This window comes from Amphiprion ocellaris, chromosome 2 (genome assembly GCF_022539595.1).
Source record: "Amphiprion ocellaris isolate individual 3 ecotype Okinawa chromosome 2, ASM2253959v1, whole genome shotgun sequence".
In the NCBI taxonomy this organism is placed as follows: Eukaryota; Metazoa; Chordata; class Actinopteri; family Pomacentridae; genus Amphiprion; species Amphiprion ocellaris.
Window position 1 is genome coordinate 32,499,664 of NC_072767.1, and position 27,379 is coordinate 32,527,042.

At 37.8% G+C, this 27,379-nt stretch overlaps 3 protein-coding genes across 6 annotated transcripts in view; 2 read left to right on the forward strand and 1 right to left on the reverse strand.

Annotated features, from left to right (window-relative positions):
* The window catches only part of lpp (LIM domain containing preferred translocation partner in lipoma), a 217,564-nt gene that overhangs the window by 73,939 nt on the left and 116,246 nt on the right, over nt 1-27,379 (forward strand). For all 4 annotated transcript variants that reach the window (XM_023268061.3, XM_035947166.2, XM_055014703.1 and 1 more), the window contains one exon: nt 6,794-6,897. In XM_023268061.3, coding sequence (XP_023123829.2) covers nt 6,794-6,897 — 104 coding nt within the window. The remainder of the gene's footprint in view (nt 1-6,793; nt 6,898-27,379) is intronic.
* Nucleotides 13,965-18,431, reverse strand: LOC118469892 (uncharacterized). Its single transcript, XM_035945459.2, has 4 exons — nt 18,174-18,431; nt 16,900-17,022; nt 16,540-16,602; nt 13,965-16,332 (listed from the first exon to the last, which is right to left on the reverse strand). The coding sequence occupies exons 1-4, from the start codon at nt 18,429-18,431 to the stop codon at nt 14,182-14,184; spliced, it is 2,595 nt and encodes an 864-aa protein (XP_035801352.2). The 3' UTR covers nt 13,965-14,181.
* LOC129349898 (uncharacterized) lies at nt 21,151-23,344 on the forward strand. Its single transcript, XM_055014718.1, has 4 exons — nt 21,151-21,270; nt 21,544-21,688; nt 22,000-22,109; nt 23,036-23,344. Exons 1-4 carry the CDS (start codon nt 21,205-21,207, stop codon nt 23,342-23,344), a joined length of 630 nt encoding a protein of 209 aa, XP_054870693.1. The 5' UTR covers nt 21,151-21,204.

Here is a 27,379-nt window from a genome sequence, read left to right on the forward strand (position 1 = left end):
CAGTGTCACAGCTGGATCCATCTCCACCCTTTTATCATCCCTTTAACAATACTCGGCTTCCTGATAACCAATTATGGCCTCTCAAATAACTTTAATCACTGATTAGGATTCCTTGTTCACAAAGCAGCTACTTAAAAGTAATTGCTCAATAAAGAGAGGGGAAGTTGTCGTATTAAGTAGGTGTTCCTGCTGCTTCTCTCATTACTGCTCCCTTGGTGCTTTCATCTCCCTATTGTCACAAATGGAGCCAGCTTCATTCACAGCACAGGATTCGTTCTCACTCTGCCTGGTTCACACTGCTGAAGAGCACAACAGCGTAAGCACAGCGGAACAGAAAGTGCTACCGCTCAACCGTGTGTTGATTTTTGGTTAATTAAGAATAGAAATATTGGCTGCACGGGTGATGCAAATGGGATAAAGTTTCTGCGGACTTCAGCAAAGGCCCGAGGTTTTTATTTCTGGTGGTGGTATCTCCGGCTTGGTTGTATTTTTCAATACACACAGTCGTTGGTGTCTGTTGGTTGTGGTGGGAGGCCAGTGAAGAGTTCTTGTAGCAAGTAAATATATAAAGCGAAAAGAAAATGAAAACACATTCAAGACTCATTTGTAAAAGAGTTTTCTGTAGATTTTCAGAGGACAAAAGCAGACTGGAGCACACTGATTAATTCACAGCTTTTGATTGTGCAAACAGACTAATATTTCAACACTGCTTTGTCTTTATTAGAGTCAAAGCGGATATGGACACGACACAGATGTATTCAACATAAACCAGCTGTACAGTTGTTATTGAATATTTGGTTGAATAGGACTTCAAATCTATTGGATGAAAAACCAAAGAAGACACAAAGTGTTTGTCTGTTTGCACAATTACACCTCAGTGTGCTCCATTCCCCTTTTGTCCTCAATACATTTACTGTCCTTGAGCTGAGAAGCTGAGAAGCTCCGTTGCATTTTGCGGGAAGATACACGAAGAACCCTGTTTTTACCGTTTTATTACAGATGTCATGTCACAGTTTGATTGGAGGTGAGGAAAAAATCTTAAAGGACAGCTTAGAAATTCCTACAGTAAAAAGAAAGAGAAGTGGACAAATAGGGAGAAAATGCAGAGGACGTGGGATTTAAAACATTTCTGTTCACCGTAAAAATACTATTTTTTCAGTATGTAAATTTTTTTGTGCTTATTTCCACCCCATTTCGCAATCTTTTAAATATTTACTATGCTTTGTCATAAAACCAAGTTTACACTGTAATAACGCCTGCTCTCTCACAATCGCTCTATTTTAGACGAGTGTGTAAGTTGACTACATTCAGAAACTGTTATTTAAATGTCAATAACATTCATCTAAATTCCTATCTCGTATGCTAATATTGACTGGGGGGCAGGAACTGAGTCCAGGAACCAAAACTGGAACAAGGTCCTTCTGGTCATAGAAATGCAAGTGAGGTGCCAAGTTCCTGAAAAGGTTGTTTGAGAAGTTCCTGCAGTCATATAATGTCATTTTACAGCAAACCTGGTTCTACTTATTTGGATGATTTTGACAGAATGCAGCCGGGGTGATATGATATGAATGTAGCAGATTTTATAAATCAAGACCAACTCTTTTTAAATGTAGGCGTTTAAATATACTAACAGCAAATACTATTGTGAATATGAACATGGAAGAATCAGCAGACAGCAAGATCCGTGAGGAAGCAAATTAATGATGACAGCAGCATCAAAATGAGCATTAACCCTCTGAAACCCAAAGTAGATTCTGGGCATTTTTACTCACTGTAGGCTCATTTCTCACTGCCTCTATAGAAACAGCACAACCATGAATAGAAGTAGAGAGAACTCAAACATGCCTTCTGTGCTTTGCTGTTTTAACTCATGAGACAAAAGTTTACCTTTATTGAGTTTGAATTTATTTAATTTATTGATTAGTTATTTTTATTTTGTTTCTTGTTTCCTATATGTGAAAACACAGCCTGCAGTTCAACCCAGTTCAACTGCAAACTCCTGACTGAGTTTGGAGGAAATTTTTTATTTTTTTTATTTTTTTAACAAGACATAGAGAATAAAGTGATTTTACATCATTGAACATCTTCATTTTAAGCTTAGATTTGGTTGAGTTTCCTAACAGAAAGGTCTGTTCCTGATGGTTAATTGACAGACTTCCGGAAAATTAAACATTTGGCAATTCTGCCTGTATTTACAGTTTCCCGCTGTGATAATTGCAATTGTAATTTTGGCATTTTTTCTTCTTACTTACACTAATCCCTGATGGGAAGACTGATTTTACTTTAGTAGTTTTACATATAAAGACATGTGTGTCTGTATATATACAGTATATATATATATATATATATATATATATATATATATATATATATATACATATATATATATATATATATATATATATATATATATATATATATATATATATATATATATATATATATATATATATGTATGCATGTATATTTCAGTCATTCTGCGCTGCAGATGGGTTAATTTTAACTTAAAACGTTTAATCTGATTAATCGTGATGATGGATTAATCCGCATTAATGCAATAATTTTGTTAATATAATTATTATAAACTAATGTTATAGTTGTTGGGCTGTTTGGTTTTGTGTTGCTGGTCTGCCTGGGTTCAGGTCAGTAGCATGTATTATTATTGTATGTGATGTGGTGCTTCAACCACCTTCTGGGACGGAGCAGTTTCTGGGGTCTGTGGCATTGTTAGTTTTGGGGTTGGAGCTGAAACTTTTAGCAAAGCTGACTTTAAACTGACTTATGCTGTGTGGTAATTGTACAAGCACCGCTGTTAAAATTTGCAGTGTTGAAACAGTGTATTTTTACCAATCATAAATGTTTTAGTCTTTAACCCTGTGAGTCTTAGGCTCTTTTCAGGGTAATGTGACTACCTTTACTCTTAAGTTCTTATACTGTGGTCATTGTAAGGAGTAGTTATACATGCTGTACTTTGTTTTTTATCACAGCAGTCCAGGCTATCCAGATTTTTCTATCATTTGGTGTAGTAATACTTGCAGATTTTTTATGTAAAAGAAAAAACCCCACATTATTATACCTTTTACATGTATCTCACCATAAAATCATGGCAGGATAGATATCTTTCCATAATTGTGTAGGACAGATTGTTGTGACTTTGGTAATATCAGGGTACTGATGGCAGGATACTGCATGACTTAGAAATTAGGAAGAATATGTGCTTTGTGCCTAACAGATATAACTGTCATTATTTTATTCATTGAAATGTTCGCACACAGTATCTTACCTGCAGAGGTGGCAAAACAGGCAAATGTGAATTTCTATGCAAATGTGCGTCCGTGGGGTTAAATGTCACAGCTGAAGATCTTCTGGTTGCCAGTGATGTATTTTCAGAGTCAGGTAATTCCTTTTCATTGAAGAATGTTCAATTATGGAAATAAGCTATAACATTACATGCCACTTAATTTGAAAGGCTTCTATTAAGCGACTGTTTCTTTGCTGACCCTGAATCAGTCGCAAACAGCTTCAAGGTTGAGTGCCGTCATTTATGAGAGAAAGTGGTTTTGCGTGAAAGGACTGCAGGGAATACAAACACTGCCAGCGATGGTGTTTTACATTTAGCACATTAACACACTTCAATCCTAAATGACTGGCAGGATGATGGATGCGAGGAAAATAAGGTCAAGGCTTCAAACAACTAGGAGATCCTTTCAGCAAAGATGCTTAATGACCCCTGTTCTTGCTTTCCACTGTTCCACATACGGAGCTGTAAGACCTTTTCAATAAAACATGCCTCTCTGAAACATTTACAACTCTTGTGTTTCCTGAAATGATAAATCCCAAACATCTTTGATGTTTGAGAGAAACGTACACGAAACTTAATGTTTCAATTCTCTGTAAGCCACAAGTTACAAGTGACTTATATTCTGGCAAAAAGGGATCTGTGCTGGAGCAGGAGGGGGAGGCGGACCGGGCCAGAGCCTTGTTGTTGAGCAGCATATTTTATTTTCTCTCCCAGAGGTTTAGAGGAGCTGTTACACTCTGGAGTTTTAGTGGAGGTCACAAGGTTATTATATAAACAATTCACACGGAGGCCCTCGAGCACCCAGAGGGAATGTTTAATGCAATGCTCACAATTTCTTGAATGTAGTAATGCTCAAGACGCAGACGTGTCCAATTTTAACCATGCTGCATTATCTCTCTGTCTCCGCTTCTTCTTCTTCGTCTTTTTTTATTTTGCCTGTTTTGTCAAGGCAACTGAAAACCACGCTTAATTAATTTGGTCAGCTGCCTTGGATAAACTACACTGATGACATCAATTAGATTCTAATGAAAACAGATAAAAGCCATGGAAAGCAAATGGAATTTCTGAACAGGACTCATCAAAGTCTCAGCACTGGAACAAATTCCCATTACGTCTCATAAAAGCCTTTAATTTGCAAAGCTCATGTCTGGTTTGGTACTTAGAAGTACATGGTCAAATGATTCAGTCTTAAGTCCTGTGCCGAGAGAAGCCAAATCAGAATTTAATTTGGCACGTAACTCCTTATCCTGTCTGAAACATGTGGCTGGATGCAATCCTTGGATTAGTGTGGACTTCAGAACTACAAATTTGGCTTGTTTCTCCCCCGCTGGCAGAGCAAACACCTAGTCTGACTGGTTTGTAACACAGCATTTACATTTCCAATCTCATGGAGGAAAAAACACATGCTTACTCCAGATTAGTACTTCTTAGTTAACCAAATTGCTGCAATTATGTGTGTCAATCCACTGACGTGGGATAACGAGGCTCGGCTTCTTTGTCTCTTTCGCTCTCTTTCTCCCATTTGTAATAACTGTTTGACCTCTTTCACATGTCTGATTTTAATTCAGTGGAAGGCAGATTACAGTTTAGGAAATTTATGATGAAATCTTACGTAATAAATTCAGCAGTGAATCATCTGAATTTCTCACCGTTTTTGTACACAATTTGATTAAAGAAAATGGTGCTCCTTAACATAGATAGAAGTTTTAAAAATTGCTGTACATATTCCAAATCTTATCTTTCAGACAGCTTAACCGTTGGAACCCATGCAAGCAGTTTTAAAGATGCTGATGCTCCTGTCACCGTTTTTGTTCACTGTGGGTGCATTTTTCACTGCAATATAAAGACCTGCAACTTAATGGAAACAACCATCACTAGAAGTAGAGAAAGCTCAAAAATGTCTTTTCTGCAGTGTTAAACAGTCATAATACCATAAATTGCAAAAAGAAAAAAAAGTTTAATCTCTTTGATTATTTCATTTATAGATATTGAAAAAAAATCAACTGGAATCGACCCACATAAAACCTTTTCCAAGATGTTGCTAATACTGAAATAAAACAGTAGCTATGCTTACTATAGATATTTTACGATTTATATTTTTAGAACCTCAACAAAATACGTGTTTTTCACACTGCTCTGCACATCAGCAGTAGGAAGATATTTCACCATGCTGAATGTATCCAACAACTTGCTACTGTATGCCATTTTTGAGGCACACTGCTTTAATTTTATTGATCAAGTATATTTTACTTTCCTCTCAATCTTTTGCTGTCTGGTCTGTATAAACACATCCTGCAGTTCATCCAAATAGTCCCTGAATTTTTGTCACATTAATGTCGGTCGTAGCTGAGTCACTCATGGCCTCTCAGTTGCGCTGAGGAGAACAGAGTGTTTTTGTTTTTTGGCAGATTGTGGTGCTAACTGTTTATTTATTAAATTTGAAAAAAAAGAGGCATGTAGAATAAAGTGACTTTGATAAAATGTCACAATTTTTTTTAAATATGGTGTATGACTTCTCCAAGGACTGTCAGAAAGTTAAAAAGCCAATGATTCTTTCTGGATTTACAGATTTTGGCTCAGCTAAATGGTATAATTTTGCCTTTAAAAAAAAAAGACAATATGACTTTCAAACTTGCTGATGGGTTTTGACTCCCAAATTAATAGAAATTTAATTATATAAGACATATAAAATTGCAGACATTGAGCCAAAGTGTTTTCAATAGAGAAAGGCTCAAAAAAGAATTGAAGTGTTATACCTAACTCAATGCAGGACCTAATGCAGAGCCATTCATGTAAGTAGCTCAGCAACCTGACTAGAGCCACAATGATTAGTCAATAAGTTGTCAACCATTAATTTAATAGTTCTCAGTCCTCATGTTGTTTGAGTAATAAAGAAAAAAAGTCTAAATTCTCTGCTTCCAGTATCTCAAATGTGACTGTTTTGTGGTGTCTTTTCTTATCTGTAGCAGGAAACTTAATATCTTTAGGCTGTGGACAAAACAATGTTGCGCTTCGGAAAACTCTGATCAACATTTTCACAGTTTTCAGACATTCTGTCGACCAAACAACTCAGTGAATAATCGAGAAATTGACAGATTAATCAACAGTGAGGATAATCATGAGTTGCAGTGTTTAACCTTCAGGTGCTTTTAACCTTGTCTGTGCAGCTGCTGAGCTCCAGATGTTTATCTGACTCTCTTTATGTATAGATTTTAAATGTTTTAGCCCTCGTTGCTCTCTGCAGCTGTGACACTAGTTGATGTACAAAAAAGTTTAATTTCTTTTATGTGTTTATTCAGCGCTGTGGTGTCTGTTCTTTCAGAATTGTGACAGTTTGGCTGCAGAAAAAAGGGGAAGTGTTTAATGAGCCGTTTTTTTTTTCTTGGTGTGTGTGTGTGTGTGTGTGTGTGTGTGTGTGTGTGTGTGTGTGTGTGTGTGTGTGTGTGTGTGTGTTTACGTGTGTGTGTTTACGTGTGTGTGTCTCCATCCCAGCGGACTACCCTCCCCCTCCACCACCTGCTGAAGACTCAGCCGGTTTCCCATCTTCCCCTGGTTCCTTCCCTCCTCCACCGCCGGTGAACTCGTACGATTATCAGGTGAGAGAAGCTGCTGTTGTATTAAATTTTCTTGGTTGTCAGTAACTCTCTAAGAGTCAGCACAGAAAGCAAAAACAGCCCCGAGCGCTACACTGAGTTCATGTACCAAGTCCAGCAAAACTGTCTGTCCATTTGAGCTGCAGCCAACTGCAGAGACGTCCAGCTCCAGATGCTGCCTGGAGCCAGCCACTCTTCGCTCATGGACCCACACACTAACATGCTGCATCTCTGAGAGCTCTTAATACAGGAAGGATGGAAGGCTGACACCTATTGGTAGAGCCTGGTCACTTTTCTTTGCTTTGCTGGTCATGATACCCACAGGCATTTGGCCCTCCCGGGATATCTGGCCTCTGCGCTCTGACTGACACTCTCAGCACTTGACCTCTGCTGAGAAATCCTCCAAGTGCTTCACATTCCTTTGTTCAGTGTAAGCAGGAAGAAAAAAATCTCCCTCTTCAAGCCCCTCATTTGATCTGACCAGTTTTCTTTCCTAAATGAATGCCTCCTTTGTAAGTTTGGAGACAGAATGTTGCATAATTTAAATAAGTTATGCAATGCGTGTAAATTCACTGCTCTTCCCACACATACTGTAAACATAGAGTATAAGCGTGCACCCTTAGGAATAGCAGGATGCATACGTTCATGCAGTGTTATGGCCTTAATGTAAACTACATGCACTCTAACAGCTATACTGTTATTTTAAAAGGTGCAGTTTGATGACACTCGGAGTTCTCAATCTCACGGTTTTGTTTAACCAAGGGAATGTTTGACTCGGCCGACCAGCGGAGTTGCTTTGCCTTTACGTATTTAGAATTGGCAGAGCTCAGAGAAAACAGACACATGAGCAGTTAGGAATGCAATAAGCTTTCAGCAAAATTTACTTCTGCTATTAGAAATCTGTGGAAGCATTTCAGACTTCCACAGCAGCTCTTTCATTTTATGAAGTCAGATTGCAGTAGCTGTGTTTTCACATCATGCTTAACATTTCCACTTTCATTAGACCAATTCTGTTGCCAACGTCCAGATGTTGGCCAATACTGAATACTAATTCCACACTCTTTAAACAGTATGAAATCTGCACACCTATCTATGTGGGCTCATTTTTCTTTGTGTACAGTACCATGACGCTATTTATGTGTATAACTACATATTCTTTCTGTATTGTAATTGGAGACACTCATGCTTCACCATTTTTAAAGCTAATGCTAACTCTTGCTTTTATAATGATGCTATAAACCACTTTACTTTGTATATAGTACTTTGATTCTTCTTATTTTTTAAGAGTATTTTTATCTATTTTTATTCTTATTTGCACTGCTGGGTCATTCCATATAAAATCAACAGATTTTAAGAAAATTTCCTACCTGACCCTCTCAGATTTTTCTAAATTTTTACATACTTATAGAACATTATATAAGATGGAAAAATCCAAAATTGCAAGGCTTAATTGTAAAGAGTTCCAAAGTTATGACCATTTGAAGTAGGTAGTGGGTACCCTAAAATTGCGACTAAAATTAAGACTTGAAATTTTCGGCTATTTTCAGGCTTCTATAACTTCTGAACAAAAAGAGCTAGAGGTCTGAAATTTTCAGGATCATTTCATAGGAATCCATAGTCCAGATCATTTTCTTGGCCCAAAAGGAAGGACCAGTGTTGGGCGCCAACAGACCATATCTTAAGTTTACAAATTTTCAAGAATAGTTTGCAAAGCTGCTTCAGTTATGTCTTTTCAGAAATTTTTTAAACAGTTCAGAAACCTCTTTTTCTGCATCCTGTCTAAGTTTGTACTGACGACCCGCTGCTGTCGTCAAGTCCGCAATTTGAGTAAGAATATGGTCTGTTGGCTCCCAACACTGGTCCTTCCTTTTGGGCCAAGAAAATGATCTGGCAGGGCCTTTTGGTTTCATGAAGTCTAGGAACACATCTGCCTGCTCAGTTGACACTTCCACAACATTTCCCAAGTACCAGTAATTATCATAAACAGCTGCAACATACTGGCCAGGATGCAGATCATGCTGCAACAAATCTGCCACAGTTTCTTCAGACACAAGGTCATTCACTCTAACAACAGTTGATGTATAAATTTGTAAGTACTTAATAATACCTTCTTTACTCTGAAGTACATACATTTGAACACTTGAAAATCGCTAAATTTTCTGTTATATATGGCTAAAATATGAGGTGAAAACATGCATATTTAATTTGAACATTTAACATAGAAGGATTTATAGAAGCAAATTGTGCTTGGTGTCAAAATTTAGGACAATTCCTGTACTTTCACATGGTGACAAAATCCATAATCTAGTACAAAAACATGTTTCATGGTTATCTAAAGTCAAAAGGAGACTTCATGAGTCAGAGATGAACAAATAAAGTGAACATCTACCCAAATACAACCAACCATTGTTGTGTCAAGTAATGTCAGAATATTATCTATAACTTACAAAACTGCAAAACCTTAGGCGAATAACACAAATGTAGCTTAGTTAACATGCCAGGCCCTTGTTATATGACATTCACTGGCTTTCTCTTCTGTCTGCGTCTCTGCTGCTGCTCTTATATTTGGACAAAATTAGAAAAAAAAAAATTGACTAAATCAAATATTAAATTTCCTTCTGCAAGTCAACAGTCCAAGTTCCAGGCTCATTTGAATACCAATGATTTCAGTGTTACTTTTACAACAAATAACTGTTTGTTCCATGTTGCTAAAGTTGCTCAGTGAACTTCTTTTAGTGTCCACTCAAATTTTGGTTTAGATTCAAGTTTAAAATATTCCAGATGGACTTGAGTAGATATTGAGTAAAGAGCAAGAAATAGAAATGACTTGTGGGTGTATTATGTAGAACTGGATACCAAAGTACCGGTAGAGATTTAAAAAAATAAAAAATAAACAATTTCCCTGACAGAGTGTTAGCTACAATAATAACCCATAATTGGTCAATTTTTTAAATTAATTAAATGTAGTAGTCGTTTTTCCATATACTGATAAAACCATTTTTGGCTGATGTGCTGATGCTTAATATTTACCACAATCTCGACTCCATTGCATTAGAAAATTTGAATAACAGATAAAATAAATACCAGATTACTTGAATTATAAATTAAATGCTGAGAAATAATAACTTAAAATTGTTATTAAACTACCGTTAAACTACTGGCGCAACAAATTCCACAGCGTTGAACAAAGCAAACAAGCTGCAGTCTTTGACAGTAAATTATTTGCAATTAATCATTCACATCTCTACTCACTTTTCAAGGTTTTGCAAATATGAAATTTCCATGAGGGGGATTTTAGTTGCAATACTGGGAGTGACCACTGGGACTTTAAAGTGCCAGAAACAGCCTGATTGAGAACAAACTGAAAAGTTGCATGAAGGGACTGTAAAAGATAAAGAGCATTTTGAACGCTAAGTTGTGCAAACATATGCCAAAATATGAAAATAGACTTGGAAATTTGCATGACACAGTATGTCCTTTTTAAGTCAAGCAGCTCAAGTCTCACATTAGCTTCAAAACAATGTGAATCAGTCTTTTAAACAAAACAAACAATTAAAAAACATTTGCCCTATGAGAAAATTGACATTCTTAGCAGGTGAAATGCTGACATTTTGGAGATTGATAGTTTTGAGAGGGCATCTATCACATATTATATATTAAGTGAACATCATAGCGCCTTTCCCTTTTTACTTTGCTGTTTTTGCCATCATTGTGCCATTTTTATCTGAACAGAATAAAGATAATAAAGACCTGAAATTACATAAGAAATGAAATGCCCACTTAATTTTAAAAGTTCTTTGCTATATTCATTTTGGCAGTAGCTTTTCTTTTCCTATCATACTGACTGTAGAGCCATTCTGGCCTGCAACTTAATTCCTTAATACACCACTGGTATCTTAATTGTGTGTCCTGTAGCCAGAGCAGAACACTTAAATTGTAGGCGCTGTTCAGAAAATGGGACAGTTACCAATCAAAATGTCTTTATATCTTTTCCTGCGGGCCTGAGTAGAGAAATTTAGCATACAGAATGAATGATTAAATGGCATTTTATACAGAAGAAGGCTGAAATATGCTCTTGTCTGTATCACCTTGACGTATATAGATGTGTGGATTATGACATGTAGGAGCTGAAACCTTTAGCAGGAGAGAGAAATCTCTCATTGTGGCTGTTGTCCACATTATGAAGCCCTACACGGCAGATTCTACGCAACACAAAGACTGCGATGTTTCCTTTCATCCTCCTTGTTATCACCATTAAACAAGTTTGCCTGTTTTTTTCTTTTGTTGATTTGAGACAAGCCATTAGTGTTTTGCTTTGTTTACCCCCGCTCATGATTGCCTTAGATGTTTTTAAGCAGCAGCTCTGCTCCAAATGGAGGCAACCCTGCCTGTAATAGATTGTGACAGGTAATCCAAACACATAACATTAGAATAAGAAGCAGTCACTGATCCAGCCAACTCAAAAAGCCCCCGCAGGCAATTGCAAGAAGTCTTCTTGCTGTTGCAGCATAGTTCAGAAGACTAAAAATAAATCTGTCATTCCGTGGAGAAATTCCCGGGAATTTAGTAGAAAACAGAGGGTCACTAAGGGTCAGATGGTTTTAACTACTTTCCAGATTTTTGTGCAACAGTTTTGTTTTTCTTTTGCTGAAATAGTTTGTGTGTTTAATATGTTGAGGTTGTATTTTTCTCTTGAGGTGAGACAGAAAAAATGTAGATGAATAAATCAGTGACTGCTGCTGGAGTGATCCTGTTACTGATGCTTTCATGCTTCCTTTGATAATAAACGAGTTCAATAAAAATTGCAGCAAATCTTATCATCCTTTATAGAGCACATTTAAAATATGGATTAAAAAATATCTGACTTTAATTTTAAAGAATTGACCTTTTTGTTTGAAATACCGCTGGATGAGATTGTGATGAATAATGCATGAAGAATGAGATACTGTAAATCCAAGAGCAATGAAAAGCAGGAGGTGAACAGTGCACCACGTTAAGAAAGTTGTGTTTCAGACAATACATTTCTTCTTTTTTCTAACCACATTCCTCTCTGAGAGAAATCTCTGCCATTGATGTGTGTCTTTCAAAAGGATTGTCTGAGGTCAAGGTGAAACATGAACTTAGAAACTGTAATCCAAAGTTTAAAAACTGCAGAGAAAAAGCAGGAGAGAATATCTCCGAGCAGCACAGAGCCAGAATTGCTCGTCATTGATGATGATTGAGAGAAGCTAGTTAAAGTAACGGTACCCTTTCAGCTTGAACTGTTTCCCCTTCCTCACTATTTTATGAAGAGGATCCAACATGGGACTCTTTGGTCTGCAAAGTAGCACAAATAGCTACAATGGAGACACCACTGAGTGTTACTAAGACTAATTTGGATGTGGCATTATTGTGTTTTATTATATATTTCTGTTGTATGGTGGAGTTGTAGTTCAGTAGCATCAGTGTCAGAAAGTGGTTACTCACATGATAATATTCACATTTCCATGTGGCCATGGTAAAATTTACAATAAAAATTTAAATTGTGCAGAGACATAATTCATGGCAAGAGTATAAAACATTTCGAAAGCTCTGAATGTTTCCTGGAGCACAGCGGCCTCACTAAAGCCCTTTTCAGACCTGGAATGTGTACCAATGCAGTTTTATCAGTTTGCTAAAGTGATGGCATTACATAAGTGTTCTTCGCGGCTTCATTCAGATAATTCTACTAGCCACAGTACACCTACAATATTTGCCATTCACATGTCATGAAAGACAGAATCTGAGCTAATAGCAAGCTGTCTACATTGTCCAAATATGTCAAAGCCTCTTTTATTAATGATGTCCTTAGCCCTGAAAAGTCCGTCCATCTAACTACTGCTGTACTAACAATAAAATGAAAATATCTTACCGCTATGTAACAAATGATTTAACTGCAGCTCACAAAATGTGACTCTGTGTGATCGCTCACCTGTCTAATGTGAAGAAAAGCTTATAGTGTGACTGCTGTTGGATCTAGATAGATCCTGTCTCCATGTCAGAGATTGAATAAACTCAGAGAACAGTCTCCAACAAACAGCTGGAAGCAACAAAGATAGACGAAATTTTCCTACAAATGCCGCACAACACTGCAGAGCAACACAATGTGCAGCAATCAGACGTCTATGTGAAATGGACAAGGCCAGATGCTGAACGCTGCTACACACAGGAGATAGAGGAGACTCATGCTGCAGACGCTGAGTCAATCAGCAGCCAGCGCTGTACGACACTTATTTTGTTTAGATTAAATATTCTTTTAACATGTTTTGATTATTATTTTTTTGTATATATTTTATATTGTTTTACATTTTTTAGGCTAGAAAATGCTTATTTTACCACAAAAATCACTAAAATAATGTATCGATCGCAGAGCTGGTCACTATGACTGAACTGTTGTGCTACAATGCACCATAGGAGATCGGGGTGTTCGGGGTTTAAATGTCATTATTATGGTTTATGTTAGTGTTCCAGTGTTAGTAGTATTTGTGTTTTATTGTATTTTTGTGGTGTAGTCAGTCTAGTTAGTTTGGTTAAGCGTTATGTCGTCAGGACAGTGAAGTGTCGTTTGTTTGATGACTTCCTGCCTCATTTTCTGAAATGTTGCTTTCTCTGTGTGTCAAAATAAAAGCATCTGCTAGTTACAGTGTATAAAAGGCAGATGTCCTTTCTCCATCGTCATCACACTGCAAAAACTGAAATCTAAGTAAGATTAAATATCTCAGATAAGGGTGATTTTTGCTTATTTTTTGTCTGATAAGATAATTTTTCTCACTTAGCAGATTTTATGTAAGAGTGTTTTACTTGTTTTAAGTGTTTTGGTCCTAAATTTTCTCAGTAAGATATTAGAGCTTGTTATTGAGATTTTATGGCCTATATTGAGTACGACATGCTTGAAACTAGAATATTAACTGTTACAAAGCTGTTTCATCAACACCCACAAGTACAAAACTGCTTTTTCCAAGTCATGATTTCTTATTTCAAGCATGAAATAAGAAATCATGACTTTGACACAATTGTGTCTCTTCACATAATTAAAACAGATGACAGCCAAATGGAATCCACAGTTTTATTATCTATGAAACAATAGAAAATATGCACTTAAATATGAGTACAGTTGGAACAGTACTGTAAACTGATAGTTCATATTTAAACATTTAACATGTAACATTCAAACAATTTCAAACAGAAATAGTTCATGTACATTCAGATAAGTTTTTCCAAATTACAGGGCAGCTTTAAAAGCATGTGATATCTGGGGAGCACTGTGAGTTATTTTTCACTGTTGTATAATTCTATTACATCCCCAAGATGGTATTTTACCTGTACAAAGGTTTGACTCTTGCTGCTGATTGTGTAATAAGAGGTAGAATCCACCAGCTTTTCAGCATCCACTAACTCAGTAGCCTTTGCAAGGTGTGGGACCTCAACTTGATATGCCATGACTTTTCTATTAAACTGTATCGTTTGAAATGGTTGGTATTCCAAACAATAAAGCAGAGAATCAACAAGATATATGTTTCTGACTAATCCAAATTCTGGCATATTACCATTCACTATGTTTGCAAGGATCATTGACTTCTGAATTATGTATTTATTGCCATTTATCACAAGCCATTTGACTGATACAGCATGGTTTACTTTATCATATCCTAAGAAGTCTCTCAGTTTTCCTTGTAAATACTGTAGATCTTTAACCTCAGACACAGGTCCCATCTCCCTTTCATTTGAAAAGATTGGATGTATTGAAGGGTCAACATTTTGGCAACTTTCATATAATTGGTTCTGATTGACCAAAGACTTGCAAATATTTTTGAAATTGAGCTTTGAAGCCCATTGCTTAAAGAGGCAATGTTTAGATTCAAACCGCATACACATATGTCTAACCATTGGGCCCAGTGATCTTATCTGTGATGGCAAATGTATCAGATAATGCTGTTTAGGTGTAATATTGTGTTCTGGGAAAAGTTCCCTCCAATGCTTCATATGATTTTCAATTAATGACTTCAGTCTAGAAACAGTTGCAATGGTCAGAACAGGTGCAAACACTATGTGCACAATCTCTATAAGCTCATGTATCAGAGGCACATATGCATTGTCTTCTACACTCTCCAAAACAAATGGTAATATCCTTAACAGGACAAGAATTTGCCCAGATGATTGTTTTAATTTACCATCACTTGACATCAGTGTACTCAGTGAAATTGGAGATGGCCGATCTCTAACATCCAGAGGGGAATAAGGGAAACCCAGAATAGCAGAATTCACAGAGTCCAGATCTATCAGTCCTGACTGAACAAGATGATGTAGCACACCCTTGATTTCCAAAGGAGCTGTACCCTCCAGAATTACATGCATAATGTCTTGTGGAGTTTGCTGTATAATGTCAAAAGCAGGGAATTCAACTAATTTGCTCCTTCGATTGATCCCATATGTTGTTCTCAGGCTGTTGCGAAGCATGTCTGTATCTGCCTTTTCGATTTCATTAGTCTGTCTGATATGCCTCTTTAAAGTCCTTTTAGTAAATGCATCTTCACTGAAGTGTGACTGCATGTCCTCAAAAGAACACTCACAGTGTCTGCATTTACTGTAGGCAAAGCCAACACCCTCCTTGAACCCTGCCAGTTCATGCTGTGCCAGAGTGTCTCCACAGACAGAGACGATGGCACCATAAATAGTTTTCTGTCCATTACTAGTTTGCATTTTAACACCACTGTACAATGCATCCATATCTTCTTTGATTCTGTTCAATATTACATCAACACCACAATGACGGAGGTCTACAGATCTAGCCATGGCAAGTAACCTAATAGCAGAAAGTTTAGACCTGTATTTTGGATTTATGTTTGCTAGGGTGTAATACACCATCAACAGCTTATTTTTTGATGCAAATGATCCTAGTGGATTACAGACCTCTATTTCATCTGTGTACAGAACAATCTGCAATGCATTTGGTATCTCTGAAAATAAGGGATGCAATTTTAAAAGGGAGCCATCAGCAATGTCCTGAAAAAAACCCTCCCTGCACCTCTGTGGACCCTTTTCAATCATAGAGAATATTTTCGGGTGTGATAAAAATTGCTCTAGACTTTTGACCAATGGAATGTAATGAAAGACTTTGTCTTTAATTAAAAAGTCTTTTGAGGCTCCATGTTTCCTCTTGCGTATAGTTGGAGAAATTAGAGTTTCCTCTGCATCCAAAATGCTTAACTGCTTCTTCATAACACTGTTCTGTCGAAATGTTGTTGCAACACTCGTGAATGGGTCAACAAAACTGTTGAAGACATCCATTACTTCATTTTGAAGGAGTCCTGATGTGGTTCCTGAATGCTTCTTTAACACCTGCTCTATCTGGCTCCTGAGGTTGCTCACCAGCGATGATTGGTACTGCTGCACACCAGCAACAATATCATTCATGCCTTTCTGAAAATGACAAAAAGAACACATGATATTTGTAACAAACAGTTTTGTGTACGATCTAAACATTAGCATGGGAGAGTGACTGGAGTGAACTGGATAACAAGACATTAACCATAACTGGACCCCTGCATAACTGTAAACAAGCAAATAAAAACTCTGGTCTGTTTTGAAAAAACAACAAAAAAAGAAAAAAAAACACAAACATCTTACCTGTGATAGGCGATGTTTGGCCCGTGCATTTATCACAAAGGCAGTGGCCTGTGTTGTCAGATCCTAAAACAGTGTAAATTATATTAAGTATCCTGACATATTGTGATCTGACATTCATAGTTACATGTCAGGTACAATGTTGATCACAGAAAAAATGTCCTTATAAATAGTCCTTTGCATGTTAAATCATCTTTGCTCACTATATCTGGTATGTTTCAGCTCTAATATAACATTTAGTCTTATCATTCATGAGGTGAGGTGTCAAATCACACATTACTGTACTGTAGTTGGTATTTAACAGCTATAATATACTAGTAACAATACATCAATTTCAGTAGATTGTAACCAGCAGTTACTTACCGGTTGTACTGTGGCAGCTCTGTCTTGGTTACTGTTTATTTGCTCTTCATCTGTGTCAGCTGTACAGAACTGTTGACTGGTGATGCTGGAATCCTGAGGATGTTGATCAGGTTGAATGTTGTGCTGTGTCACACATAAAAGAAACAAATTACTTTACATTTTACTTAATTTTGATGATGCATTTCATTCCTGGTTGTATTTTCACACAAACCAAGCAGTGAATTTGCATACAAGTCAAGCTGATTTATAATCAACGTTTCTTCATACATGACGTCCTGTTTGCTTTAGGACCCTCTAATGGACAGATGACTTATTGCTTGTGCCAGCATGCGAGTAGTTGCTCTAACATCAGATCTGTTTGATCAGATGCTGCTGAAGGTTTGTTTTATTACCTGACAGGCAGAAGAAGAGCTCACCTGTAGGAGCTAACCTGTATTCAGGTTCTGAGTACAGTAGTTGACATGAATTATTCTATCTTTAATCAGTGATGTTCAGCATACAGAAGTCCTGTTGATCACTTTAAAATGTAGTGATGTTTGTGTATCTGTCAGACTATAAACCTCTAGATGTTGGAGGGCAAACATCAGGTATGTATGTAGAACGTAGTCTAATGTATTTTAGTCATGTTAATAATAAAACTGCAAACCATCCATCCTGTTCATTAAGTGTCCTCGTGAAGGTTTAATATTTTTTCAGCAATCAGTTTCTGAAAAGTTTTTGTGGATCCACTGATAGAACTGAGAATGAGATGGTTCAGTTCATCACAAGCTACAGCTGTAAATAAATCAGCGGCTCTAAACCATTAAAAAAAGATGAAAAACGATCTTACAAACCTGAATATATATACACTAACGATTTTAATATTAAAACGTGAACACGCAGGGCTGTGTTATTATTTCTGTTACATTTCGTTGTTTTTCACGGTGAAAATAACTGGAGCAGATGAACCGAGGCGGTGACGTCATCAAGTACGCTGGTGTTCTAATTGCACTTCAGCCTCGCTGCGTTCTGGTGGTCTCGCAAGTCCAGACTTGCAAGAACGACTCGCAAGTCCGTTCTCGCCAAGTATGCGAGTACGGACTTGCGTTCTGAGAATTGAGAAACGGCCCAAATAAAACTCAACGGATAAACTTCCGATCGTAAATCATCACCTTGTCTACATCAGTTTCACAATCTGGCAGAATCAATAAGTCATCTTTCAGTCAAAGGGTCCGAAAGCTAACAGGATGTCATGTATGAAAATATTTGGGGGGCTAAGTAGCAAAGTAACTCACTTGCTGCTGCAGCGGTCCTTGACTTTCCTCGTGCAGCCGTTCACCTGCTGGTCTGGTGCTTTCAACAAGATGCTGGGAGTGTCTTCTCTTTACATGGTGATAGAATGAGTTATACACCCGATATTCCTCTGTACACCCGTCAATGCCACAAAGTAACCTGAAGTCAGGGCTGCGGCTGTGCATTCGATTGACGTGGCTTAGTAAGAGTTTCAATGAAAAAGTGACGAAAATAAGGCAGACAACGCAACGCCACACCATTTTGAAGTTTTCAAAAATGAAATCCAAATCCTACAGAAAAGTAAAATCTCTTCTGCAGTCTCTGAAAGAGATGGGAAAGTTACGTGAAACGACGGGCTGTTGACCACATTACCTAGCAGCATAGGTGAGTTCTATGAATTAAGCTTTTTTTAATGTTTTTTTTATTCGTACTTATAATGTAATTTACGGAAGTAACTGCTTGCAGTACTAAAATTTTCAATATACTGTATGAATTTCAAATTATGACTCCATTAGTTCAAACATTCTCCCCTCATACAACATGTACGTCACCCCCATTTTATGACATGGTACATTCCAAACGGCAACGCGCCAGAAAGAGTCCGCGGCGGGTCAGTTACAGCGGGCTACCTGTCTACAGTTCTGCTGTCTGAAGTTTGAGCCGTTGGAAATCTTACAAACTGACTACGCCATGGATGAAACTGGAAGCGCTTTTTCGGGCATGGATCCTACAACAGTTGCAGTATTGAAAGGTAATGTTAATTTGCTTTTACATGTCTTTGCGTGGTCAGCTAATTGTGAAGTTAGCTAAGTCCTCGCATGCTAATTTGAACAAAGTGACCTTCTAGCCAAATGTGGGCTAGAAACAGTTAACAGCTACACGAAAAGCCTTGCCGTAAAAATTCTTGATGTTGTTTTATTGTCAGAAACAGTTTGAAGGAACAACTTGTAGGCAGCTGTTAACTTACTTTAACTTTAGCATGTTTTGCGTTGCATGTTAGCATGGTTGAGGACGGTTGGTGGGGGAGGGGTGCGCGCGCAGGGAGTCATGAGGCTGGGTTCAACCTCATGGTTCGACTTTAGCTAAATGTAGATACCTGTTCCTGCTTAAGCTGTGCTTCTGTGCTGCCACCACTGACTTAACCAGGTTATGACCTTATACTGTGTATTTACAGTGTGATTGTATGTGTTTTTCAGCTGCTAATATTAGCAAAGAATTGCTTCCCAGTCTCTCTAAGGAGGACTTGCGTGACCTCTTTCCTGGACCTGAGCACTTTTTCCGAAGGAGAGCGATTTGGAGGACCACTCATGGTGAAAATGAGGTGATATCAGATTTTAACGTTGTGTGGACATTAAACAATGCTGTAATTTACAATTTCAGTGAAACTGTCATGTTGTGTCTTTTTTTCCTGTTCGTTTTCCTGTTTTATTTTGTAGTGCAGTGTCTAATCTTCCTGACTTTCTCTAGTCTCCTATTTGTTCCTTGCTACCTGTTTGGTTGTAACTGCATTTAGGTCCAATCCTGCAAAACCTGATGGAAACATTTCCTTTTTGGTATTGTTCCTTCTAGTGCACTACATACAATCAGCTTTCAATTAATGAGATAAATTCTTGCGTTTTTCAGTGTGAAGAATTGGACCAGCCTCACCCAGGCATCTCCTCTGGAACTTATGATGCTGCCACAATTCCAACTACCCCAACCGCTTTGTCCACCCCTTCTTCCTCCCCTGCACCTGTCCCCTCTTCAAAGCCAGGAGACAGTGTCAGCAGAACTGTACAGCTTCAAAGTCCACAATATGTTGTATACACAGACACAGAGCTGGAGCAGTCAAGAACCACCTTTTTTGAAAAACAGCGTGCTGGAGAAGAAGGAGACTTTACACTCTCCAAAGAGCTTCGCTGTCGCATAATAAGGAACACAGTAACAAGCATGATTGCCATCAAGAGAGCTGCAGGGGATGACTTCCGATATCCGTGCAGCCGTGAGCTAACTGTGATGGCTCAGCGTCTCATTGTGTACTACCCAATGCTGCGGGACAGGTCTGCAGCCAGTGGAGCTGAGTGGGTAGGAGGATATGCTTTATTCAGGATCAGAGCTTTTATGGCTTAATTTAATTTTGATCCATGTGATTTTTACATTCCATGTTTTTGTCAGGAATCTGTGAAGAAACAGCTTTTGAAAAGGGTCCAAAATGTGACAACCCCCAAAAAGAAGCAGGGAGCAACTCCTTCAAGAAAGAGGCGACTGGCCATTAGCTTTGAGAGCAGCAGCCATGGGTCACCCACTGATGACAGCGGGTCCAATGCTTCAACTTCGATCTTGGAAAGATCATCGTCTGGATGCACTTCCCCGGAGGCTGAACAGGTGGATGGTAAGCGCACATACTGAGATTGTGTTTTTGTATTAAAACTACTACAAATATTGAAAAGGGGGAGTGCCTTTATTGTATTAATCATTAATCATCAAGATTATCTTTTCATGGTAACAGCTGTAGCTCAGTCTGGTTCTGGTGGTTCAACTGGAAAGAGCAGAGAGAGAGAGAGAGAGAGAGAACGCTCCTGCCGACCTAAGACTTCAGACTCGTAACTGTTACTTTACTGGAATAAGCTAAAGAAATACTGTATTTTGTTATCAATAAACATCTACTCCATGTGGAGTTGAGTTGTGAGAAAGTGTGTTGGGTTATTGCAGATGTACTGTCACATTTCTTTTTAGAAGTCATTTATATTTATACATGATTTACTTTTAGATACAAACATTGAAAGGATTGCTAATATAACCATTAATCTAAAAGTAAGTAACTTTGAATATTTGTATGTTTCTTCAAACTGCAATGGTAGAAACCAAAACAGTAATTGTAATTTCATTTCAACAATAGGTCCTGAAACTACTGACAGCCCACAGAACCAGGCCAGACACTACAAAGTTCTGCAAGAGCTATACAAATCCAGGCCCAGGCCCAACAAGAAGGATGTTGTCCAGCTGCTGGACCTTGAATACCAAGCAAGACGGGCTTACATTGACTCTGATGTTATGAAGGAGCACGACAGACCTACCAAGATTCTTCAAGCATATCCCTGCTTCAGAGAAGTGGATCATGTAAGCAAATCAAATCGTTTAAGTTGTTTTATGTTTAATATGATTATATGTATGTTAGTTTACAAATTATACATTGTTAGCCATTTTTCCATTTTTTAAAATTAAGGACAGATATTGGCCAGGTTCTTTTTTGCACAAATTGTTTCATAATTCACAAAGCAGGTTACTCTGCAATTTCTACTTACATAGTAGGTCCAGACATTTTTTGTTTTCACTAGATTTTGATTGGAATGTATATTTAAAAGGTATTTGCTATCTGTCCTTCTGTGGTAGATAATGGATGAACTGCAGCGGATCCTCAATCAAGGAAACCCCCACTTCATATCTGAACTGAAGAACCGCTGGAGGACCTTTTGTGAGAAGATCCAGTTTTATGGAGTTTTCAAAAAAGTCATGAGACCTCCACTGGCAGATAAAGGTAATTACTCACTTATCACTTGATGACTTGAAGAATCCATAGGCTGGCCACAGTGGTCAGTGCTGCTGGTGCTGCTCAGTTTCAGACATCCACCAAGTATTTGCCATTTACGTAACTTATCAACCATCCTAACCACTCCTACCATGTGCTTTTTTCATTTTCCCACCTGCAGCTTACTGCTTCTCGCAGTCTCTCCCAACTGCACTCCCTTATGTTTCTTGTCTCGTTGCTCTGTCTTTCTCTCTGTTTTTATGTTGTTTTTTGAATAACTGACTGCAGTAAATAAAATTGGACGGTTTTGTTTTTCACAGTAAAGCAAGCGGTTGCGATGATGAAGGCTTTGCCAGACATCTTCCCATCACCCACTGTTCCACCCAAGAAGTTGGGGCATGCAAGTGAGGCCATGCTTCACATCCTTGAGGTAAAAAAATTATGTATGACAGTTTTTCATGTACTTTACAGCAGGGCTATTAAACCTTGTTAAGGGGCCACATTTGTAGACATTCTGATTTTTTTTTATTGTAAATATTTACTTTTGATACATTACCACTGCATTTTGAAAACATTCATATTGCCACACTGAAAAACGAATAGGCCTACTTTAAGAAACTGGGTGAAGTGCTCAGTTTCATTTTCTTTGCAACATAAGCTGTGATACAGCCACAGAAGTAAACATATTTGAAAGAGATGTATTCTACAACACATCATATGTCATGTGGCATATAATTTGGTCAATTCTGACATCTCTTATCGACATCACGGCACTTCTTAAGTACTAAAACAAAGCAAACAACAGGAATGAGAAAAGACATTTCAAAAATTAAACAATAGCTGAACTCGTATGGGCATTTGATGCCACAAAACAAATAATAAATGTTTCCAGTATTTTGACATCAGATTGCTATTAGTGCCTTAACCCGGTGAAGCTGTTTATGAAGAATGCTGTTGCATTACTAGAGCCTGGCAGTGAACAAAGAAAAAATGTCTAACTTTACAAAGAACATATTTGGATGACCTAAATAATCAGGCAAAACAGAATCACAGCAATAGTTGCAGGCTGCGTAGTAGGCTCCCTGGCACACATCCATAAAAAGTAATAAACACTGGCTCACAACTACTTTGTTTCTTTTACACTTGTCATCTTTCTTGCCTTCTGTCACTTCCACATATTCATTTTTATTTCACTTATAGACAAAGACAAGCTTTGCTAACCTGCTACATATCCATTTATTATGCTCTCATAAAAACACGCATGCACACACACATGCACACGCATGCACGCACACACACACATTAATAAGCTTCAATTCACACTTAATTAGCCTCATATTTCTATTTGTGTTTCAGTCTGTGGAAGACCCCAACACCTTTCTGAATGCAAGACCACTCTCCAGCCCTGTGGTGATCGTCTGTGAGAGCAACTGCATTCTGGCCATCGGAACCATGCCTGTGCTGATCTTCCCAAAGGAGGACATCTCTGACAGTGCGATGTACATCATGGCATGCTACTACACCTTTCACCTCACATACCCCAAGTGCTTAGCCACACTCCTCTCTGTGCTGCAGACAGAAGTCCTCATGGATGCCATCCATGACCAAGACATGACTTCTTCATATAAAAAAGCTATGGCTGAGTGGAGGAAGTTCACTGAGTAGGTTTGTACATTGACCTCCAGTTCCAGTAAGTGTTGGATGAGCCGGTTTGTTCAGGTCTCAGCGGTCTCTGCGTTTGTTCAGGTCTCCTAATACTCTTTCACAGCACTTTCTTGTGTAGAATGTTTTTGATACAGTTTACATAGCTGTTTTCACACTGTTTATTCAGCCTTTCGATGACCAGTAAGTGTAATGTTTTACTTGCACCTTAAATATATTAAAGAGGTGAAAAGAAATTGGATTCGTATCTTCATTTAAGCAAATGACATTTACTGTTCTTGTAGTCAGGTTCACTGATTATAAGCATGAATATGATTTATGAATTCCACAGCATTTGGCTCATTTTAATAATTTTAAGAAAATTATTCTACATAATGAGAAAAATGTTCTTAACTGTTGCCTTTCCATCAAGAAAAGTAAATTAGATTTTAGTATAACGTTGCTGGTTTCAAGAAATGTAATACCTAGTGCATATCATTATGTCAAGACAATGGCACTAGCATTTACTTAATTTCAGAATATTTTTCAACAAATTGAGAAAAGGGGTCTCATATTTTTTATTTATTCCAAGAAAAATGCACTTGTTATTAGTGAGAATATACTAATTTTAAGGTATTTCGGGGTTCATTGAGGTTAGATATTTTTACTTGTTTTGGAAAATCTTGACAAGCCAAATTTTCTTGTTCTGTTGGCAGATAATTTTGCTTAGTTTAAGTAATATATCCCTAATTTTTGTATATTTTTTTCTTGTTTTTGAAGGCCTGCTTTTTGCAGTGCAAACACGTGATTGAACTTGGGGTCCTATTTATTTTTGAGGGCAATTTTACTGACAAATTCAGTCTGTACAGGGTTTTCCCTGATTCAAAATGGGCAATTGAGGGGGGACTGCACACACCAGTAAGCATGATTAGAGCAGTGAGTTTGTGTTACCTTATTTGTTGGAAGTCTACACATTTTCCTGTTACTTTTGATCATTTGACAAGCAAAAATGTGCTTGAGTAGATGAAACTCCAATCAACAAAAGTGGAATTTATTCTAAATTATTATTAGCATTGTTGATTTTCCTTTGGTGCTAGCTAGGACTCTTTGAGAGGCACCAAAACTTCCTCTCTGCAGGTTATATAATTGTATCCACAATTAATTTACTGTTGGAATTTATTTGTTTATTAGCTCAATCTCCAAAAGAGACATCTCTTTTCTGGCTTCATCAGTACAAAGAATTATTGACTGCATATAAAAGATTCCTCAGGGTCTTAAGAGGTAAACGCAGAAGTGTATTAAAACCTGCATTCTTTCTAATGGCCAATAGGAGCGACTCCTCTTATTGCAAAAAAGGAGGTCTGTTTGTATAGAAGCCAATGGAAAAAAAAATCTACTTCTTCCTTGATCTGCTACCTCAATAAACATTTTTCTAGTGAATTTATGGTCTCAATCGCTAGTTTCAAGTCTCCTTCAATACAGAGTAAATTTAGAGTAAAATAGATGATAAACCAGGGTTACCTTGTGATTGGCAGGTTGCTAATGTGCCACCATGCAGAGTATCGTCAGGTTGTCAGTCATAACCCCTTATGTTAGGTGTCAAAGACCAACATGGTGACTGCAAATGCCAAACTGGAGGCTTCAGAACTGATGGATGAAGACAGACAGAAAAGCTGAAAATGTTGCAGAATTGTCTCCTTGCCGTTAAGGGCTGGATGGCAAACAAGTACCTACAGCTTAATCCAGACAAAACTGAGCTTCTAATTCTTGGTCCAGACAGTCTCTAAGGTGGCTGATTGTATGAGGTCCTTGTCTTTTACCATAAGGGACAGTCTCAGAAATATTTGGTGTCACATTTCATCAGTGAATGCACTTTGAAAAACATCAACTCAACAGTTCGCACTTGTTTTTCATTTAAATTAAACTGACAGACTCAGCTCCATTGTTTAGATTACTGTAATTCCCTCTTTGCCTTCCTCAATAATTCATCTTTAGACCATCTACAATTAGTCCAGAACACTGCTGCAAGTTTGTTAACAAGGTCCAGCAAGATGTCACACATTACGCCCACTTTATATTCTCTACGTTGGCGCCCAGTTAGGTTCAGGATCTGTTTTAAAATTCTTGTTTTCACATACAGAGCTATACACACTCAGGTACCTACATATACTTCTGAGCTGTTCCAACCTTACATTCCCATCAGGTCAATTAGATCCTCTGACAAAAGTCCACTGGTAGTGGCCGGCAGTAAACTAAAAACAAAAGGTAATCTTGACTTTGAAGTGGTGGCCCCGACCCTGTGGAATGTCCGACCCTCAGACCTTTGTCATGTGGTCTCAGTTGATGCTTTTAAACAGCAACTAAAGACATTAAAAACGAAAGACTGTTTAAACTGACCTTTGTCCCGCATACAGATTCAGGTTTTTAATCATCTTTTAATATGACTATTTAGGTATTTGTCCTGGATCTACTGGCTTTTTTTTTTTTTATTTCCTCTTTTTGTTGTTTTAAACTGCCTGTATTGATTTTCTAAGTAAAGCACTCTGTGACTTTGTGCTGTGAAAGGTGCTATATAGATAAACTTTACTTACTTACTTACATGCTACTTACTTAATTACACAGTGAAAGCATCATTTCTTCTTCTTACTATTGTTATTAGTAGTAGTATTGTTATGATTTATTCATTCATTTTTCTAAATTTCTGCACATAAACCTCCAGTGCAGAATTTTGTTTCTCCTTCTGGCAGTGAGAGTAATTACAGAAACAGTGTCTACTGCCTCGTTGTCAAATGTTTCATTTTACAGACCGTAATCCTTCTGAATGTTCTTTTTTTATCTGAAGCATCAGAAACTTTGCTACGACTTTTCTTCCACAGCCTGCACCATACGTCTGGCTGCTGTAGTCTACTCTGTGTTTAAGATGCTTCCCTCTTCATCTCTGGCAAACCAGTCAGTGCTGGCTGATGCCATCATGGGAATTTCAAAACATACACCACATTTAAAACGCCTGTATACTGCAAAACACAGAGAGATTTGTCTGGTACTGATCAGCCTTGTGTGGCCTTGTTTGGCTTGAATGTGACAGACGTTCATTTATATATAAATGGTTCTCACTCCAGCTTTAATTTTGACGCTTCCGCAAAAACTAGCATGTAATGTTGAATTTAGAAACAGGTTTTGTTTAATTAGCACCTGCTTTTCCTGCTATGATGTGCAAAGATTCCAGCTGCGAAACAAAGTACCTCCAATCAGTATTTTGTCTCTAGAGGCAACTCGCATTTTTTTGTTGAAATATTCTATTTATTTTAATAACACTCCGGCATATTCTCATTTATAATGACTGGCCACTCGTTATCCTCGGCTGCACTGAATTTGGAGATGTTCTGCCGCACCTCGTTTGTCAAAGCACCAAACGCTTCTGATGTGCGATACGAGCAAGATGCTGTGAGGTGTCCAACAAAGCTCTCGCTTCATGTGGCCTGACCTCAGTGATCTCTGCCATGCAAACGAGACAATTACTTTGCATGCTCATGATTGCATGCAAATACAATAACTGCTTTTTTCACCTCTGATTCCGTTCTCGTATCTGTATCGCACTGTAGTGACTCATAATACTGACACTGTGTCTCTTGTATTTGGCAACACATTCAGATGTAGTCGGTCTTATCTCGTTCTAAAAGTGATGTGGTAAGTGATATAATTAATAATTCATTTCTGCGAGGTGGCGTAATGAAAACAGTTAAAAGAATTTCTTTTTGGAGGCCAAAAGTAAAATGGAGTCATTCACTCTGAGCCCTATCTTTTCACCGATAATTCTTACTTCACTGCAACTGATTACATTGTGCTCCAAGCTGTGAATATACAATTTTTTTTTCTCTCGGTGCATGAAGAAAGCATAAACAGCACTTGCAGATCGAGCACGCTGATAAAAACCGAGCGATTTGAGCTATTTTAGTGTCTCAGCCATGCATCCCCTCGTCTAGAAGTTCCAGGGCAAACTGAAAAAGGTAATCTCATTTGTAATGTGTGACAGCTTATTTGCAAGTATGTACACTGGCA

Bases quoted from the DNA above. Each gene is read 5' to 3' on its own strand.
- LOC118469892 (XM_035945459.2), bottom strand. From the start codon at position 18,431: ATGGTGTGGCGTTGCGTTGTCTGCCTTATTTTCGTCACTTTTTCATTG. The intron at 16,603-16,899 runs GTAAGTAACTGC...ACACTGTTTTAG, and splicing joins GAGCTGCCACAGTACAACCG to GATCTGACAACACAGGCCAC. The intron at 16,333-16,539 runs GTAAGATGTTTG...TGTCATTTTCAG, and splicing joins CCAAACATCGCCTATCACAG to AAAGGCATGAATGATATTGT.
- LOC129349898 (XM_055014718.1), top strand. From the start codon at position 21,205: ATGAAGGAGCACGACAGACCTACCAAGATTCTTCAAGCATATCCCTGC. The intron at 21,689-21,999 runs GTAATTACTCAC...TGTTTTTCACAG, and splicing joins ACCTCCACTGGCAGATAAAG to TAAAGCAAGCGGTTGCGATG. The intron at 22,110-23,035 runs GTAAAAAAATTA...TTTGTGTTTCAG, and splicing joins CCATGCTTCACATCCTTGAG to TCTGTGGAAGACCCCAACAC.